This window comes from Macaca thibetana, chromosome 20 (assembly GCF_024542745.1).
Source record: "Macaca thibetana thibetana isolate TM-01 chromosome 20, ASM2454274v1, whole genome shotgun sequence".
NCBI classification, from domain to species: Eukaryota; Metazoa; Chordata; class Mammalia; order Primates; family Cercopithecidae; genus Macaca; species Macaca thibetana.
Genome location: NC_065597.1, coordinates 43808253 through 43824261, shown reverse-complemented (window position 1 = coordinate 43824261; position 16009 = coordinate 43808253). Strand labels below are relative to the sequence as shown.

Here is a 16009-nt window from a genome sequence, read left to right as displayed (position 1 = left end):
GAAAAAAGTTAAACACACTTCAAGTATACACAATTCAAATAAGATCATCCTTCCAAATATACTCTGTAAGTGAGGCGAAGGTCGCCGCACGCTTGAGTGCACCTCTTTTCGTAGAGGTACCACGCGCAAGTCTTATCGGGAGGCTCTGCAAGAGAGCAGCGCGAAGCGATGGCTTCTGGGCCCGGGGGCGGACCGTATCGCGTAGCCGGAAGCGGGGGCGCGGAGGCGGGTCTGAGGTTTGGTCGCTGCGGAGCGGGTCGCGGGCAGCTGTCTGTCTTGCTCCTTTTGACAGCCCCCTGTGCGAACGGCTGCCACCATGTCATCAGTGAGCCCCATCCAGATCCCCAGCCGCCTCCCGCTGCTGCTCACCCACGAGGGCGTCCTGCTGCCCGGCTCCACCATGCGCACCAGCGTGGACTCGGCCCGCAACCTGCAGCTGGTGCGGAACCGCCTGCTGAAGGGCACGTCGCTGCAGAGCACCATCCTGGGCGTCATCCCCAACACGCCTGACCCCGCCAGCGACGCGCAGGACCTGCCGCCGCTGCACAGGTAGGCCTGGCTGCCCCCGCGGCGGCGGCGGGCGGCGCGGCCTCCTCCGGGGACCCGGGCCCAGGCCACAGCCTGTCTTGAGCGCGAGTCTCGGTTCGGGGCGGCCTTCGCGGCTCGATTCCGCCTCTCCGGTGCTATCAAATGCAAAATGGGGATGACAGATACCTGCCCCATGACCATGAATGAGATTGTTCATGAAGTAGTGCCTGATACCTGGTGAAACTACTCGGTTCCCTGCCACTCTGAATGATTTAATTTGAATCCTCTTTCCGCCCTGCAATTCCTCGCCCTCGGTCTTCAGCCTCCTAGGCCAGTGCTTTTAACTCTTTAGGCCCTTTCTCCCCGGTGATCTCTGCCTTCACTTTCCGCCTTTCTCCCCACTGCCGTTTCCTCCTATCCGCCTCCCCTTTTCTGTCACCCATTATTTTTGTCCGCTGAGACATTCTCTGCTCCGTAAGTTTTAACTTTTTCTTGTTTCATTCCTAAACTGCACTATTTGTGGGTGCCTTCTATACTCCTTGTCACCCTTTTCTTTCTCCCCCTAATACTTCTGTTTCCTTTTGTAAAGGGCCTTTCGTGCTCACGTTTTCGCTGGTTCCCCCTTTCTGGAACTTTCCTAGCTTCTCACCTCTGCTCCTTCACTCATAACATTTCTTAGGCCCCAGGCTTGCTACTGTATTGCCCAGTACCGTCGCCTTATTAGTGTGACTTTGGGTGAGAGCCTTAACCTCTGTTTCTTTTAGTCTGTAGTTTGGAAACTGACAGCATCCATCTTTTAGGCATGTTATGAAGAATAAATTGAATAATGTGTATATTCCGCTTTGCAACATGCTTGATGGATGACTGTGCTGTCCAGTACTGTGTAGTGCATGTGGCTTGTCAAATTGAGTTGCTAGATTTGCAATTTGTCCTGGTTTGCTGGGATTGTTTTAGCATTGAAAGTCCTATGTTTCAGCCCCTCCGTCCCAGGGAAACCAAGAGGTTGGTCACCCTAAGTGTGCTGTAAGTGTACAGTACACACCAAATTTTGAAAAATCTTTTTGATTAATACATTTTATATAGATTAAATGTTGGAATGGTAATGTTTTGAGTACTTGGGGTTAATAAAATGTTAAGATTTGTGCTGTTTTTCCTTTATAATGTGGCCACTAAAATTTTATATGTGGCCCACATTATATTTTTATTGGACAATGCTGGTATGTAGTATACTCTCAACGAGTATCTTTAAACTCACCTCCCAAGCACCCGCCTCCTATTCCTAACTCTACTGGAGGTGTTGTGTTTTCAGTTTAGAGCTTCTCTTTTCCTGGCAGTTATCACTCATTTTTAAATTAGGGGTTCCTGACTCTGAATGGATTTCCAGACGGTTAGACATGCCTTATTTTCCCTCAAAATCTTGTGACTATGTACATTTTTTTTTTTTAGGCAAATCCTTTGCTTCAGTTCTCGAAGGAGACGGGTACCTCCCCCACACCCCCATTAAAAGAAAGCAAAACAAAGCAACAAAGACCAACAAACCTTCCATAACAGCCCAGTATTCATTTATATTGTAAAAGCCTTGATTTTCTCAAGCATGGAAAATATTTTGGCTCCCATCTGACCTGCTTTGGTTATTGCCTGAGTGGAACTGGTCACATTCCAAGTTTCAGTACTCTTTGATAAATTGTATTGGATTCCAGTTTCCCAACATGTGACCCTGCTCCTTCTGCTTACTTTTCCCAATTTTTTTTGCCTTCTGTGCCCAGGCACTTAGTTCCCTGTCTAGGCAAGCGTGGTCATGATTAGACTTTGCATTTTCTTTCTACTGTACATATGTATTGATTAACCACGGGCACACTGTGAACTTGAAAAGTCGATTTAGTCACATTTTAAATTTCACTATTTGTTGGTATTATTCTGGCAAGATTTTGGAGGATTTTTATTATTTATTCATTTATTTATTTTTTGAGACAGAGTCTCATTCTGTCTCCTCGGCTGAAGTGCAATGGCGTGATCATAGCCCACTGCAACCTTGAACTCCTGGGCTCAAGTGATCCTCCTGCCTCAGCTTCTGGAGTGGCTGGGACTACAGGTGTGCACCACTACACCCAGCTAAATTTTAAATTTTTTGTAGCGATGAGGTCTCACTATGTTGCCTAGGCTGGTCTTGAACTCCTGGACTCAAGCTATCCCCTGCTTTGGCCTCTGGAGTAGCTGGGCACTATAGGCAAGCGCCACCATACCCTTCAGGTTTTTAATTTATTTTATGAAAATCCCTCCAAAACAACAATCTTCAATTCTCCTGCTTGAAAGTAATCACTAATAATCAGATACTGTGTGATCTGATCCTTGATATTCATATTATTGCCTTTAACTGAGTAGCAATGTTAAAATTTAATCATTTAAATTAGAAAACATACATTGAAAAGTATTCATAGAAGTCCAGCATTGTAAGAACTCATCAGACCATCTAGTTATCCTAGAAGTATTGTTTGCTACTTAAAAAGCCTATGTGGAAAGATTGTACCATATTCCTTGGTAATAATTTCCAATGTCTTTTTTTCTCTAATATGGCCTTTAAAACACTCTACTTTAAAAAAAAAAAAAAAAAGAAAAAGCTTTAATAATACCAATACTGAGTTATCCATAGCATTAGTCTGTTTCCATGCACAGATCTGTCCTTCCCCAGTTACCTGCTTTTCCGTATGGTAGCCCAGAGGCGAGAAGAGGGGCTCTGTTCCTGTCTCTTGTTTCCTTTACACCATCCAGGTGACACTGGCCACAACCTTCAAGGAACAGCAGAAGTGATTTGCTCCCAGCGTTCTTTGCTACACAGAGTGGCAGGGTTAGATGATTTAAAATTTAATCATTTAAATTAGAAAGCATAAATTGAAAAGTCTTCATAGAATTCCGGCATTATAAGAACTCATCAGACCATCTAGTTATCCTAGAAGTATTGTTTGCTACTTAAAAAGCCTATGTGGAAAGATTGTACCATATTCCTTGGTAATAGTTTCCAATGTCTTTTTTTTCTCCAATATGGCCTTTAAAACACTCTACTTAAAAAAAAAAAGAAAAAAGAAAAAAAAAGGCTTTAATAATACCAATACTGAGTTATCCATAGCGTTAGTCTGTTTCCATGCACAAATCTGTCCTTCCCCAGTTACCTGCTTTTCGGTATGGTAGCCCAGAGGCGAGATGAGGGGCTCTGTTCCTATCTCTTGTTTCCTTTACACCATCCAGGTGACACTGGATGCAGCCTTCAAGGAGCAGCGGAGGTAATTTGCTCCCAGCGTTCTTTGCCACACAGAGTGGCAGGGTTAGATGTTGACTCACCTCTGCCGCTTCCTTGATGGTTTTGAGTAGCACAGTCCCTTTCTGCACATTAGTGTGCAGGCATGTTACCTGTAGGAGCCTTTTTAAAGGAGGAGCTTTGAACTTGTCCTGCAGTATAGAACTTGGCTGGCATGCTGACCTAGGGCACCCTGCGTTTTTCTGCTTAGTTTAACTGCATTTTTAGTGCCTCCTGAGTGACCCATTGTTTTCTTAGTGAAAAGGGTCATAATTTAGCACTGCCTATACAATATCCTTTCAAGCATTTCAAGGTAGTCATCCAGCCTTCTTCCAAATTTACACTCTTCAGGGTACATGGCTTCATTTCCTCATAGTGCCGACTTCTCAGTCCCCCTCTTTGTTGGCTTGCTTCTTATCAGTAAGAACCCAGCTAAGTTTCATTGGCATTTATCTAACAAGCTATTAATGCCTTATTTATAACAGGTGCACAATTTCATAAGTTGGATCAGTTCTTCATCTATACATTATACCTATTTGTATTCTTAGAATTCTTAGACATTCAAGAAATATTACCTGGTAATGGTAAAATTTTAAAATTTAATCTCTTATATTAGATTTTCCTAAATCTTCATTGACTCTTCTTAAGGAAGATATATGATACACTAGTGGTATTTCTTGAATTTAGAAATGAAGTTTTAAGAAAGAGTGAGAGGCTGGCTACAGTGGCTCATGCCTGTAATCTCAGCACTTTGGAAGGTCGAGGCAGGAAGATCACTTGAGGCCGGGAGTTCAAGACAGCCTGGCAACATAGGAAGACCCTGTCTCTAACAAAAAAAAAAAGAAAAAATTAGCCAGGCATGGTGGCACACGCCTGTAATCCTAGCTATTTGGGGATGCTGAGGTGGGAGGATTGCCTGAGCTGGAGAGGTCTAGGCTGCAGTGAGCCGTGATTGTGCCACTACACTCCAGCCTGGGTGACAGAATGAGACCCTGTTTCAAAAAACAAAAAATGAAGTACAGATGTAGTCTCCCTGTGTTGACCAGACTGGTGTCAAACTTGTGGGCTCAAGTGATCCTCCTGCCTCAGTCTCCCAAAGTGTTAGGATTACAGGCATGAGCCACCATGCCTGGTCTATGTTTATAATTCTTGTAGGTACAAGTGGAACCTATTGTCCATTGTGATGGGAAAAAAGTAAAATTTGTCTTAAAATATAATTAAGGAACTCTTAATTTATTAAATTTATCTTTTAAATTTTAAGTTTAAATTGATTTCTTAAATTTATTTCTATTAAATTTTCTTGTAACCATGTATAACTAAGTTGTTCCACTTTTATTTTTTTGAGACAGGGTCTCATTCTGTTACCCATGCTGGTGCAGTGGTGCCATCTCGGCTCACTGCAACCTCTGCCTGCCAGGTTCAAGTGATCCTCCCACCTCAGCCTCCTGAGTGTCTGGGACTACAGGCATGTGCCACCATGTCCAGCTATTTTTTTTTGGTAGAAATGGGGTTTTGCCATGTTGCTCAAGCTGGTTTTGAACTCCTGAGCCCAAGCAATCCACTTGCCGTGGCCTCCCAAAGTGCTGGGATTATAGGCATGAGCCACCAGGACATGTTCTACCTTTTTGAATCTCATTTACTCACTTGTAATAAGGAAATAATACTACCTTCTTCATGGGGTGAAAGGAGGTATAAAATGAAGTATACATATGAAAGCCTTTTAAAACTGCAAAGCATTCTAAACCTATATCCAAATGGGTAGTTTTAAATGTAGATTTTCACAAAAGGGGATTAAAGAGAGTAGTGGGGAGGCCCCATATTATTCCAACATGGGCTGAACTGAACTAGCATCATTGCCGGAAGGTCTTGGAAGATTAAAGATTCCAAGAAAAATGAAGGGCTTTGAGTAAAAAAAATTTTTTTAAGTGGCTGGGCCTGGTGGCATGTGCCTGTAGTCCCACCTACTCATGATGCTGAGGCGGGAGGATTACTTGAGCCCAGGTGATTGAAGCTGCAGTGAGCTATAATCACATCACTGCACTCCAGCTTGGGTGACAGAGCAAGATTCTGTCTATAGGAAAAAAAAAAAGCAAGTGCTGGGCATATAGGCCAGAATTAAATATTTACATAATATCCTCATCTTGGAAAACTGCTTTTTCCAGTAGTGCTGCTTTTAGATTTTCCTACTACTGCAGTTGATGGTTCTTAAATGTTTGGACCTCTTATATTATTTAGGTCAGTTTCCAAATTATACAAATTATTAACCGTTGTAGTCAGACCTCATTTGAATTAAAACAATATTTTACAAACTCTGAGGGTAGATTTGAGTTAGGATTTGGATTAAAACATTATCTTACAAACTCTGAGGGTAGATTTGAGTTAGGAGTTTCAAAACTTCTTTGAACAATATCATAGTTAGGATGTAGATTTACGGAGCTACTAGCTAAAGGGAAGGACACCAGTCGTTGGGATGTGTAAGTTTGGATCTGTTGCAAAATTAAAATGCTGCCTTTTGAGCATACCTAATAATGCACATACAATGGAAGAGCCAGAATTTTTAGAAAAATGACTGACTTGAGGCTGGGCACAGTGGCTCTTGCCTGTAATCCCAGCACTTTGGGAGGCTGAGGCGGGCGGATCACAAGGTCAGGAGATCAAGACCATCCTGGCTAACACGGTGAAACCCCGTCTCCACTAAAAAATACAAAAAAAAAAAAAAAAAAATTAGCCAGGCGTGGCAGGCGCCTGTAGTCCCAGCTACTCGGGAGGCTGAGGCAGGAGAATGGCGTGAACCTGGGAGGCGGAGCTTGCAGTGAGCCGAGATCACACCACTGCACTTCAGCCTGGGCGATAGAGCGAGACTCTGTCTCAAAAAAAAAAAAAAAAAAAAAGACTGACTTGATGTACAACCTTTTGTATATCATAGAAGGAAAATATTAGTTGAATATTTTGTTTGTTTACCTGTTTGTATATATAAAACCTGGGGCCCAATATACAATAGATTCTTTTTCACTATGCTTTTCACCCAAAATGTCTCACCAGGTACTCTGTTTCTAGCCATCTATAATTTCACAGATGTTTTTCTGTAAAAGGGATATATTCTAGGCTGGGTGCGGTAGCTCATGTCTGTAATCCTAGCACTTGGGGAGGCCGAGATGGGAGGATTGCTTGAGGCCAGTAGTTTGAGTTCAGCCTGGTCAACATAATGAGACCCCATCTCTGTTTAAAAAAAAAAAAAAGATTTTTTAAAAAGGGATAATTTCTAGTCAACTATAAGTGATTTTAAGTAAAAAGCAGTTAAGACATGTATACATCTATACCTTTTGTAGACATAGTATAAATTCAGCTTAATCTCTTCAGTTTGGAACATCTTCCTTTCACAGCAAAAATATTGTATTTGCTTTATAGGAAAACCCCTTTTGGCCAGGTTGGTGGCTCATGCCTGTAATCCTAGCACTTTGGGAGGCTGAGGTGGGTGGATCACCTGAGGTCAGGAGTGTGAGACCAGCCTGGCCGACATGGTGAAACCCCGTCTCTATTAAAAATACAAAAATTAGTTGGGTGTGGTGGTATGTGCCTGTGATCCCAGCTACTTGGGAGGCTGAGGCACGAGAATCCCTTGAACGCAGGAGGGAGGGTGCAGTAAGCCAAGATCACGCCATTGCGCTTCAGCCTGGGCGACAGGACAAGACTTCCTCTAAAACAAACAAACAGAAAAGCTGCAGTGACTCACACCTGTACTACCAGCACTTTGGGAGGCCGATGTGGGCGGATCACGAGGTCAAGAGATCGAGACCATCCTGGCCAACGTGGTGAAACCTTATCTCTACAAAAAATTAGCTGCACATGGTGGTGGGCACCTGTAGTCCCAGCTACTTGGGAGGCTGAGGCAGGAGAATCACTTGAACCTGGGAGACGGAGGTTGCAGTGAGCCAAGATTACGCTACGGCACTCCAGCCTGGTGACAAAGCGAGACTCTCTAAAAAAAAAAAAAACAAAAAAAAAAAACACCAAAAAAAACCTCTTTAGCATCACCTTTTAGCAGTGACGTTAGCCCAAATAATTAAATTTGTCTCCTGATCTGGAGGTTTGGATTTGTCTCATCTCTCTTTCTGGTTCCTCCTTGGTTTCTACTTTGTAAACCCTTTAGGCTGGGGATCCAGTTTCTTGTCTGTGGATGTTTTATATACAAACAGGACTGTGAACTCTTTCAGCCTTGTGCAAACATTGATGAATATCATCTGCAATGAATTATGGTTTAAGTTATTCTCTAATCAGTTTAGATGTGGCTCACTTTCTCAGGCAATCTGAGTGGGCTTTCAGGAAGTGGGAAATAAGATCTACTATTGATTGAAGAAAAGCAACCACAACACGAATAAGTCAAAATAATAGCCAATTGCTAAATAATTTCAAGTTTTTATGTACGTGATTTTTTTTCCCTCACCAATTTATCTCCTCAGTTGTTTGGCTTAAGTTATTAGTTAAATCAGTTTTTATTGTAAATATGATAATGACTGAAAGGTAAGAAAGGATAGACGTAGTTCAGAATAAGCTGAGTGGCAGAAAGAAGCCAAAGGCTATGTGTAATCCATGGAATGAGTAATTTATAAGGAAGTAATCAAGAATTCACTGTGTATAGAAGTAAGCAAGTTCACTCATATTCACATACTGTATTATATGATTTATTATCTTTGAGATGGGCAGGTGTGGTGTTCTCCTATTACCGCTTTCCCAGGGTGTTGAGAGTTCTAGTCCTTCTATTTTCTTTTCTGGAATTACCAGTTTTCCTATGGCTGAAGGGAGAAAATACTATTTATTTTGGGATCTGGAAGTATCTTCTCAATGTTGATTTTTATATTTTATATAACTGGCTTAGTTTGGATGAGGCTTCCTTTCTGTGAATTAAATTTATATGTGACTTGATCAGAGTTGTATTTGCTGGTGAGGAGCTGCGACTTAAAGCCTTTTCACCTATTGTTAGGAAAAGTGATTACCACTTAGAACTAGGTTGAGACCTTTTGAGATGTGGGTCTTTCTTTAGCTCTCCTCAGTCTCTGGCAGTGTGTGGACTGTAATATTTAGCCCTCACACTTAGAAATTCAGTGTTAAGGGCATAATATGTAAGTTCCCAGTTCGTGATAAGGTGGGTATATGGAAGTTTCATAGATTATGTAAGAAAACTGACTCGATGTTAGTAGAACAACTGGTGTTGGAACAGAGATTTCTTAGATTGGTTAATGCTATTTATATTTAAATGTATTTAAATTGATATTTATCCTGGTGTAAGATTGCCTTATTCTTAGTTGGCAACGTTAATTTAAGATATGTAATTCTGAACTACTTTCCTCTTACATTTTTATGCCTGATAATCCAAGTGTTTACAAATTCCTACCTAATTTTTTAAAAGAGGTGTGGATTATAGTGACATGGCCCGCTTTGCCGTATAGCTGAGGGTAGTGGCGGAAGAGGCCACATGCTGGATGCTAAGTTAAATAGAGAAATAATTTATTTACACTTCAGTTTTTTTTTTTGCTTAATGAATTTATTAGAAAAGCCAACACTTTTGGAAGTGAGTTTCTGTTCTACCATGTTGAATGTTTGTAATACCACTGTTTTGTGTGTTTTTCAGGATTGGCACAGCTGCACTGGCCGTTCAGGTTGTGGGCAGTAACTGGCCCAAGCCCCACTATACTCTGTTGATTACAGGCCTGTGCCGTTTCCAGATTGTACAGGTCTTAAAAGAGAAGCCATATCCCATTGCTGAAGTAGAGCAATTGGACCGACTTGAGGAGTTTCCCAGCACCTGTAAAATGAGGGAGGAACTAGGAGAACTATCAGAGCAGTTTTACAAATATGCAGTACAAGTAAGTTGCTTTTGTTTTTTTCTCTAAACCCATTTGTTTTTGGTTCCTTTGCTTTCCTAAGATACGATGAATCTGTTGGGTGGTGAAGTTTTAGGACAGTATACATTTAAATGACTTAGTAACATAATATATTAATTCTGATTTACTCTTGTCTGGGGTTCTGCCTAAATCATTCCAGGACATATTGGCCTACCCTTTCTAAAGTTTTTCCAAATGTTATTTCTACAGTTTTCCTTCTAACTTCTACTGTCTCTAAACTAGATAATTATTAAACCTAAATATTTAAAGCTAAAAAATAAAATACGCACAGAAGCTATTTGTCACTAAAATATCTAGGCACCATTTATATAAGTTATATTACTTCAGAAGTCAGGATCACATTGTCTAGCAGTAACTATGGCAGATCAAGCCTGTGGTAGGCTGGTTTCAAGTATGGTTAAAACCTTCATTAACTAGAATGCTGGGAGGGAAGCACATTTTAGATATGCATTAAATATTTGACTCCTTAATTCTAGTTTTTTTGGTTAACTCTAGATAGAACAGAAGGCTCCTCTTCCCACCCCATTTTGTTTCAAACCTTAATGAAACATATAAAATTATAAAGTATAGTCTACTTTTCTATTAATATAATCCAGTGACTATAACTAGATCTATGAGGATCAGATGTTTAAAAGTTTCTATTATAAATACTACTGATCATTGAAATATGTGTAGGGCAAGTGTTCATAGCCTGTGGTACTTGTATCTGATATGGCATTTGAAGAGCCATACTTAGAGTGTAATGAACAATAATAGAAAAATAGAAAATTTGAGGGCCGGCTGCAGTGGTACGCGCCTGTAATCCCAGCACTTTGCGAGGCTGAAGTAGGCGGATTGCTTGAGCCCAGGAGTTTGAGATCAGCTTGGGCAGCATGGTGAGATCCCGTCTCTACAAGATGTACAAAAATTAGCCGGGTGTGATGGTGCGTGCCTATAGTCCCAGCTGCTGGGGAGGCTGAGGTGGGAGAATTACTTGAACCTAGGAGGTGGAGGTTGCAGTGAGCCAAGATTGCATCACTGCACTCCAGCCTGGGCAACAGAGTGAGACCCTGACTCAAAAAAAAAAAAAAAAAAAATTGAAAATTTGAATCTGTAATTTCTATGAGAGCTGAAAAAAAGGACTTTGAGGAAAGAAACTTCAGTTTGAAAGCTGGAATAGTGAATATACTGCTTTGGAATAAAGGAGATTGAGAGAAATAGAATTTCTTTTTCTTTTCGGCAGTGATGTTCGCTGGGTCTTTGTGCTTCTGTTAGACATAGCCTCTTTCGCATTGCCTTTACTTCTTTGCACTTTGAATCTAGAAAAACCTTTTAAACTTTTAAAGATTTTACAGTGACATTAAAGGAATTTTTAGAGATAAATAGATCACCACACATGTTACTATCATCATGCATCAAATTTAATTTTTGTTAAATTTCATATTCAATTATGTTTTGTTTTTTTATCCATGTCTAAGGTTCATATTAAGTACTTTTATTAATTTCATTGAGTTAATGTATACTAATTTTGTAATTTCCCTTTTTAGACATTAAGTTTATTTCCAATTAATTATTCTCTTTCATCCCCTTCTGCATCAACTTCTACAGCCCTCTTCAGTGGACTTCTTCAATAGCCTCTTGTCTCCTAGTTCTTCGTCTTGAACCTTTTCTCTTCACTGAGCCTTTCTAAAAGAAGTTTGGGGCATCCCTTTCCCTTGAATAAAAGACTTTAATGGCTATAGAATGAACACGAAATTTCTTAGTATAACATTAAGACCGTTTGCAACTTGTCTTGGGCCTATCTGTCTTGCCTCAACTCACCTCATTGACACCCTAGTTCTAGCTCCACTGAATGTAAAACAGCTTCACATTGAGTTATTTCATGTCTCTATGATTCTGCCTTTGGTTCTCTGCTGGGAGTGCTCTTCCATCTCTGATTTTTTTTTTTTTTTTTTTTTTTGAAACGGTGTCTTGCCCTGTCGCCCAGGCTGGAGTGCAGTGGTGCAATTTCGGCTCGCTGCAGCCTCCGCCTTCCGGGTTCAAGTGATTTTCCTGCGTCAGCCTCCTGAGTAGCTGGTATTACAGGCATGTGCTACCATGCCCGGCTAATTTTTTGTATCTTTAATAGAGACAAGGTTTACCCATGTTGGCCAGGCTGGTCTCGAACTCCTGACTTCATGATCCAACCACCACCACGCCTGGCCTCCATCTCTGAATTTTAAAATTGAATCTATGCTTTTCCAACGGCTGTAGGCTGTTACCACTCCTCTCTCTGTGCCTTCACAGTCTGTCATACATGTAATTTAACATAATGCTTATCCCATTGTATTGAAATGTATCTTATAGGTATTTTTTCTCTACCAAATTTGAATTTGTTTTTCTCCTTTAGCCATCCTGTACTGAGCAGTGTATTGGGTCTGGCAGATAGTTTGTACTCAGTAAATGTTTGGAGAATGAGTTTTAACTGTTTTATTTATTTTCATAGGGTGAATTCCTAGTAGTAAGGGTATTCAAATTTTATTATCTACTTCTTCCACCTGAAGAGCATCGTAATTATACTTTAACTCCCTTCATTCTAGGCAGGTAATGGATAGGTTCCAAAATTACAATGTTGTTGGAGGGGTTTGATTATTATTAGCACATGAAATCTTATTTGAATTGACTAAATGAGGATTTGGTACGTCATTTATGAATTAGTGTGAACTAAGTTTTGCTGTGTTAACTTCTCTGAAATCTCAGTCACATGACATGAGTGTCTTTCTGGCTCATGCTTCATGCCTGAGATTAGTGGGGGTTGTGTCTGCCTATTAGAGTCACTTGGACCCAGGTGGATTGGAGATTCATCTCAAGACATACTTCCCTTATCTCTGAGGCAGGAAAAGGAAATGGGACGTATTTCTCATTGGCTTGTAATGCTTCTGCCCGGAAGGAACTGTCACTTCTACTATGTTTCATGGGTCAATTTAAAACTCTTAGACACACCTATTAATATATTTGAAGGAAGTTAGAAAGAGCAGTGCCCGGAAGAAAAGGGGAGTTTGTCAGTAGCCCTAATGACTATCATAGTTACTGAAAGTGTGTCTTGGGCATAATCTGTCTTAACTCCCAGATACACCCTGACAGTTGGCTTTCTAAAAATCATTCACAGTCAGTGCTCAGATTCTAGTTAGTCCAAATTGATATGGTTTGGCTGTGTCCCCACCCAAATCTCACTTTGAGTTGTAATAATTCCTGTGTGTCAGGGGCAGTGCTAGGTGTAGATAATTGAATTATGGGGGCGGTTTCCCCCTTACTGTTCTCTTGGTAGTGAATAAGTCTCACAAGATCTGATGGTTATATAAATGATAGCTCCCCTGCACCCGCTGTCTTGCCTGCCGCCATGTAAGACAGGCCTTTGCTTTTCCTTTGCCTTCCTGCATGATTGTGAGGCCTCCTCAGCCATGTGGAACTGTAAGTCCGTTAAACCTCTGTCTTTTATAAATTACCCAGTCTCTGGTATGTCTTTATTAGCAGTGTGAGAACAGACTAATACATACATGTTATACTAAATATTAATATTTCAGCTTCTGATTGGCCGTGATAATATCATCAACTATGCTAAATTTCTAATAATACACATATTTCTAATAATATGCATCTAATAGGGGTTATATTGTGATTATGTAAGAGAATATTCTTGTTCTTAAGAACAAGGGTCTTTAATCTGTCACAGGATTAGAGATTTAAAGAATAAGGATTTCGATTCTGCAGCTTATCCTCAAATGTTTATTAATTATGTGTGAGTGTGGAGAGAGAAAGCAAACGTGGCAAAATGCCACTTTTCAGTTGGTGAATTCAATTCGTGAATCTGGAATAAGGATATACAGGAGTTACTGTATGATTCTTGCAACTTTTTTGTACGTTTGAATTTTTTTCAATAGAAAGTTAAAAATAATCATGGCACAAGTTTACAAAGCCTTTGTAAACATTAGTATTAACTACTTTTGAGCCATTATTGCTTTTCATTCTGACTGACGTTTTGAAAGTACTTTTCTTTTCCTCTGAGGCCTGTAAAATACGTGGACTATATTAATCAGTGATCTTTCAAAAACAAAGACTGAGGCCCAAACATTAAACCTAGATGGAAATCTGATTTTTAAAAATTCACAAATAATGCCAGATTTCATTTAAGAGACTTTTTTTCCCCCTTCTAGTTGGTTGAAATGTTGGATATGTCTGTCCCTGCAGTTGCTAAATTGAGACGTCTTTTAGATAGTCTTCCAAGGGAAGCTTTACCAGACATCTTGACATCAATTATCCGAACGAGCAACAAAGAGAAACTCCAGGTACAGTGTTCCCTTCTTGAATGCCAGGTTGCTTTGTCACTTTTTATTGAGATCTAGATAGTGAGTAGTTAAGTTTTGACCTTCAAGAAAAAGATATTGGAGACCCAAAGTAGTTGAAATGCTTTTACATTTAAGCTGACTTTCAAATGTGATCGTTTTATATTTTTGTTTACACAAGCATCTCTTTTATTTGTATAATCAGTACTAATAGTCAATTTACAGAAAAAGTTAAAGCAAAGAATCATAAAAAGGTCAGTATTTGGCTGCGTGCTCACGCCTGTAGTCCCAGCACTTTGGGAGGCCGAGATGGGTGGATCAGTTGAGATCAGGAGTTCAAGACCAGCCTGGCCAACATGGCAAAACCCTATCTCTACTAAAAATACAAAATTAGCTGGGCGTGGTGGTGCACGCCTATAATCCTAGCTACTTGGGAGGCTGAGGCAGGAGAATCGCTTGAACCTGGGAGGCGGAGGCTGCAGTGAGCCAAGATTGTGCCACTGCACTCCAGGCTGGGCAACAGAGACTCTGTCTCAAAAAAAAAAAAAAAAAAAGGGGGTGAATATTTAATTTAACTTAAATATGTAGACATTCTTTGATTCACTATTTTTAAATGTGGAGCCATGGCCCTTCCCTTATGTGTGGACCTGCTTTCTTAGAATCTTCATGATGTTTTTTATATAAATCACACCTATGATACATTACTTATAATTTTAAATTTATATTTATTTAAAGTGAAATGAATTTTAAAGACACTTAAAAAGTAATCCAAGTGTAGAATCCTACATTTACATGACTTAATCTCCAAACTGTAATACTTTAAGTTTTCTTGCACACTTATTTTTAAAGCAATCTTTTTTACTGAATCATCCTAGAACAATTGTTTGTTTTCAGTGAAACAGCTCTTTCATATGTTATTAGTTTATTTAATACTTAAATCCAACTGTTATAATAGCAAATGCAACTAACACAAACAGGTTGGTTATACACAGGAATTCAATTAAACCGGTGGGAGTAGAGGAGTTACGGGACTGCCAGAGAGCCCCCTGGCTGTGGGCGGCAGCAGTGTGTTTTACTGCAGGAACGGAGAGCGGCCCGTGCTCCGACAAATCACTAGTGAGAGTTGGTTCAGTGCTTCTGTTGTCTTGTGTATGTAAACATTTAATATTTTGAACTTATAATTTGTTTAGATCTAATATGAAAACACATGCTGGGCTTTAAGAGAATAATTCCCAGAGAGAGTTGACGTCAACTGTGTATCTGGTTTTTTTAATCTTAAAAACACACAGCTTCATTTTAAAGTGAAAAATCAAGATTCTGTTTTTTCTTTCTTTTTTGAGGATTCTGATACTCATCTCAAACAACCTTGCTGATTAATATAGTTCATTTGGGTTGTCTTAGCCGTAGTGTAGCTGTGAATACTGGTAAGAATTTTTTTTTTTTTAACTTGGCAATTCAAACCATGGCTCTGACTGCCTGTTTTTGGATTGTGTGTTTCTGAGAGAGATCCTATTAATTGACTCACATTTCCTTAGATTTTGGATGCTGTGAGCCTAGAGGAGCGGTTCAAGATGACTATACCACTGCTTGTCAGACAAATTGAAGGCCTAAAATTGCTTCAAAAAACCAGAAAACCCAAGCAAGATGATGATAAGAGGGTAAATATTTATTTTAATCCATTTAAGGTTTGAAAAAAAGAGGAGAATAAAGAGAGGAACAAAAAAGAAAAGTTTATTGTCTCCTACCACTCGCATTACTGATAAAATTTAGATGTTTCCTTCTCATCCTTGTCTTTGCCTGGATTTATTTTTTAAAACATGTAAGCATTTTTCTCACTTTGTTTTGGTTATCGTCCAAAAGGATAATTTACTGAGCCATTTCCCCTTTTGTTTCCAGTGTTTTGCATATTGTAAACACTAACAAATAACTGTGATGGGTGTCTTTGAGTGTAACATTTTTTTACTGCATGTAGTATTAAGGAAGTA

The 16009-nt window shown here is 39.9% G+C and overlaps 2 protein-coding genes across 4 annotated transcripts in view; one reads left to right on the top strand and one right to left on the bottom strand.

Moving 5' to 3' along the window:
* Positions 1-3302, bottom strand: part of ABCC11 (ATP binding cassette subfamily C member 11) — a 78946-nt gene extending 75644 nt beyond the window's left edge. The window contains exon 1 of the mRNA XM_050774805.1: positions 3222-3302. The gene's annotated coding sequence lies outside the window, so the exon portion shown is untranslated. The remainder of the gene's footprint in view (positions 1-3221) is intronic.
* Positions 95-16009, top strand: part of LONP2 (lon peptidase 2, peroxisomal) — a 119070-nt gene continuing 103155 nt past the window's right edge. For 2 of the 3 annotated variants that reach the window (XM_050774816.1, XM_050774814.1), the window contains exons 1-4: positions 95-549; positions 9450-9684; positions 13896-14027; positions 15560-15682. In XM_050774816.1, the coding sequence (XP_050630773.1) occupies positions 317-549; positions 9450-9684; positions 13896-14027; positions 15560-15682 (723 nt within the window). In that variant the 5' untranslated portion in view covers positions 95-316. The remainder of the gene's footprint in view (positions 550-9449; positions 9685-13895; positions 14028-15559; positions 15683-16009) is intronic. The other variant, XM_050774815.1, reaches the window with a different exon arrangement.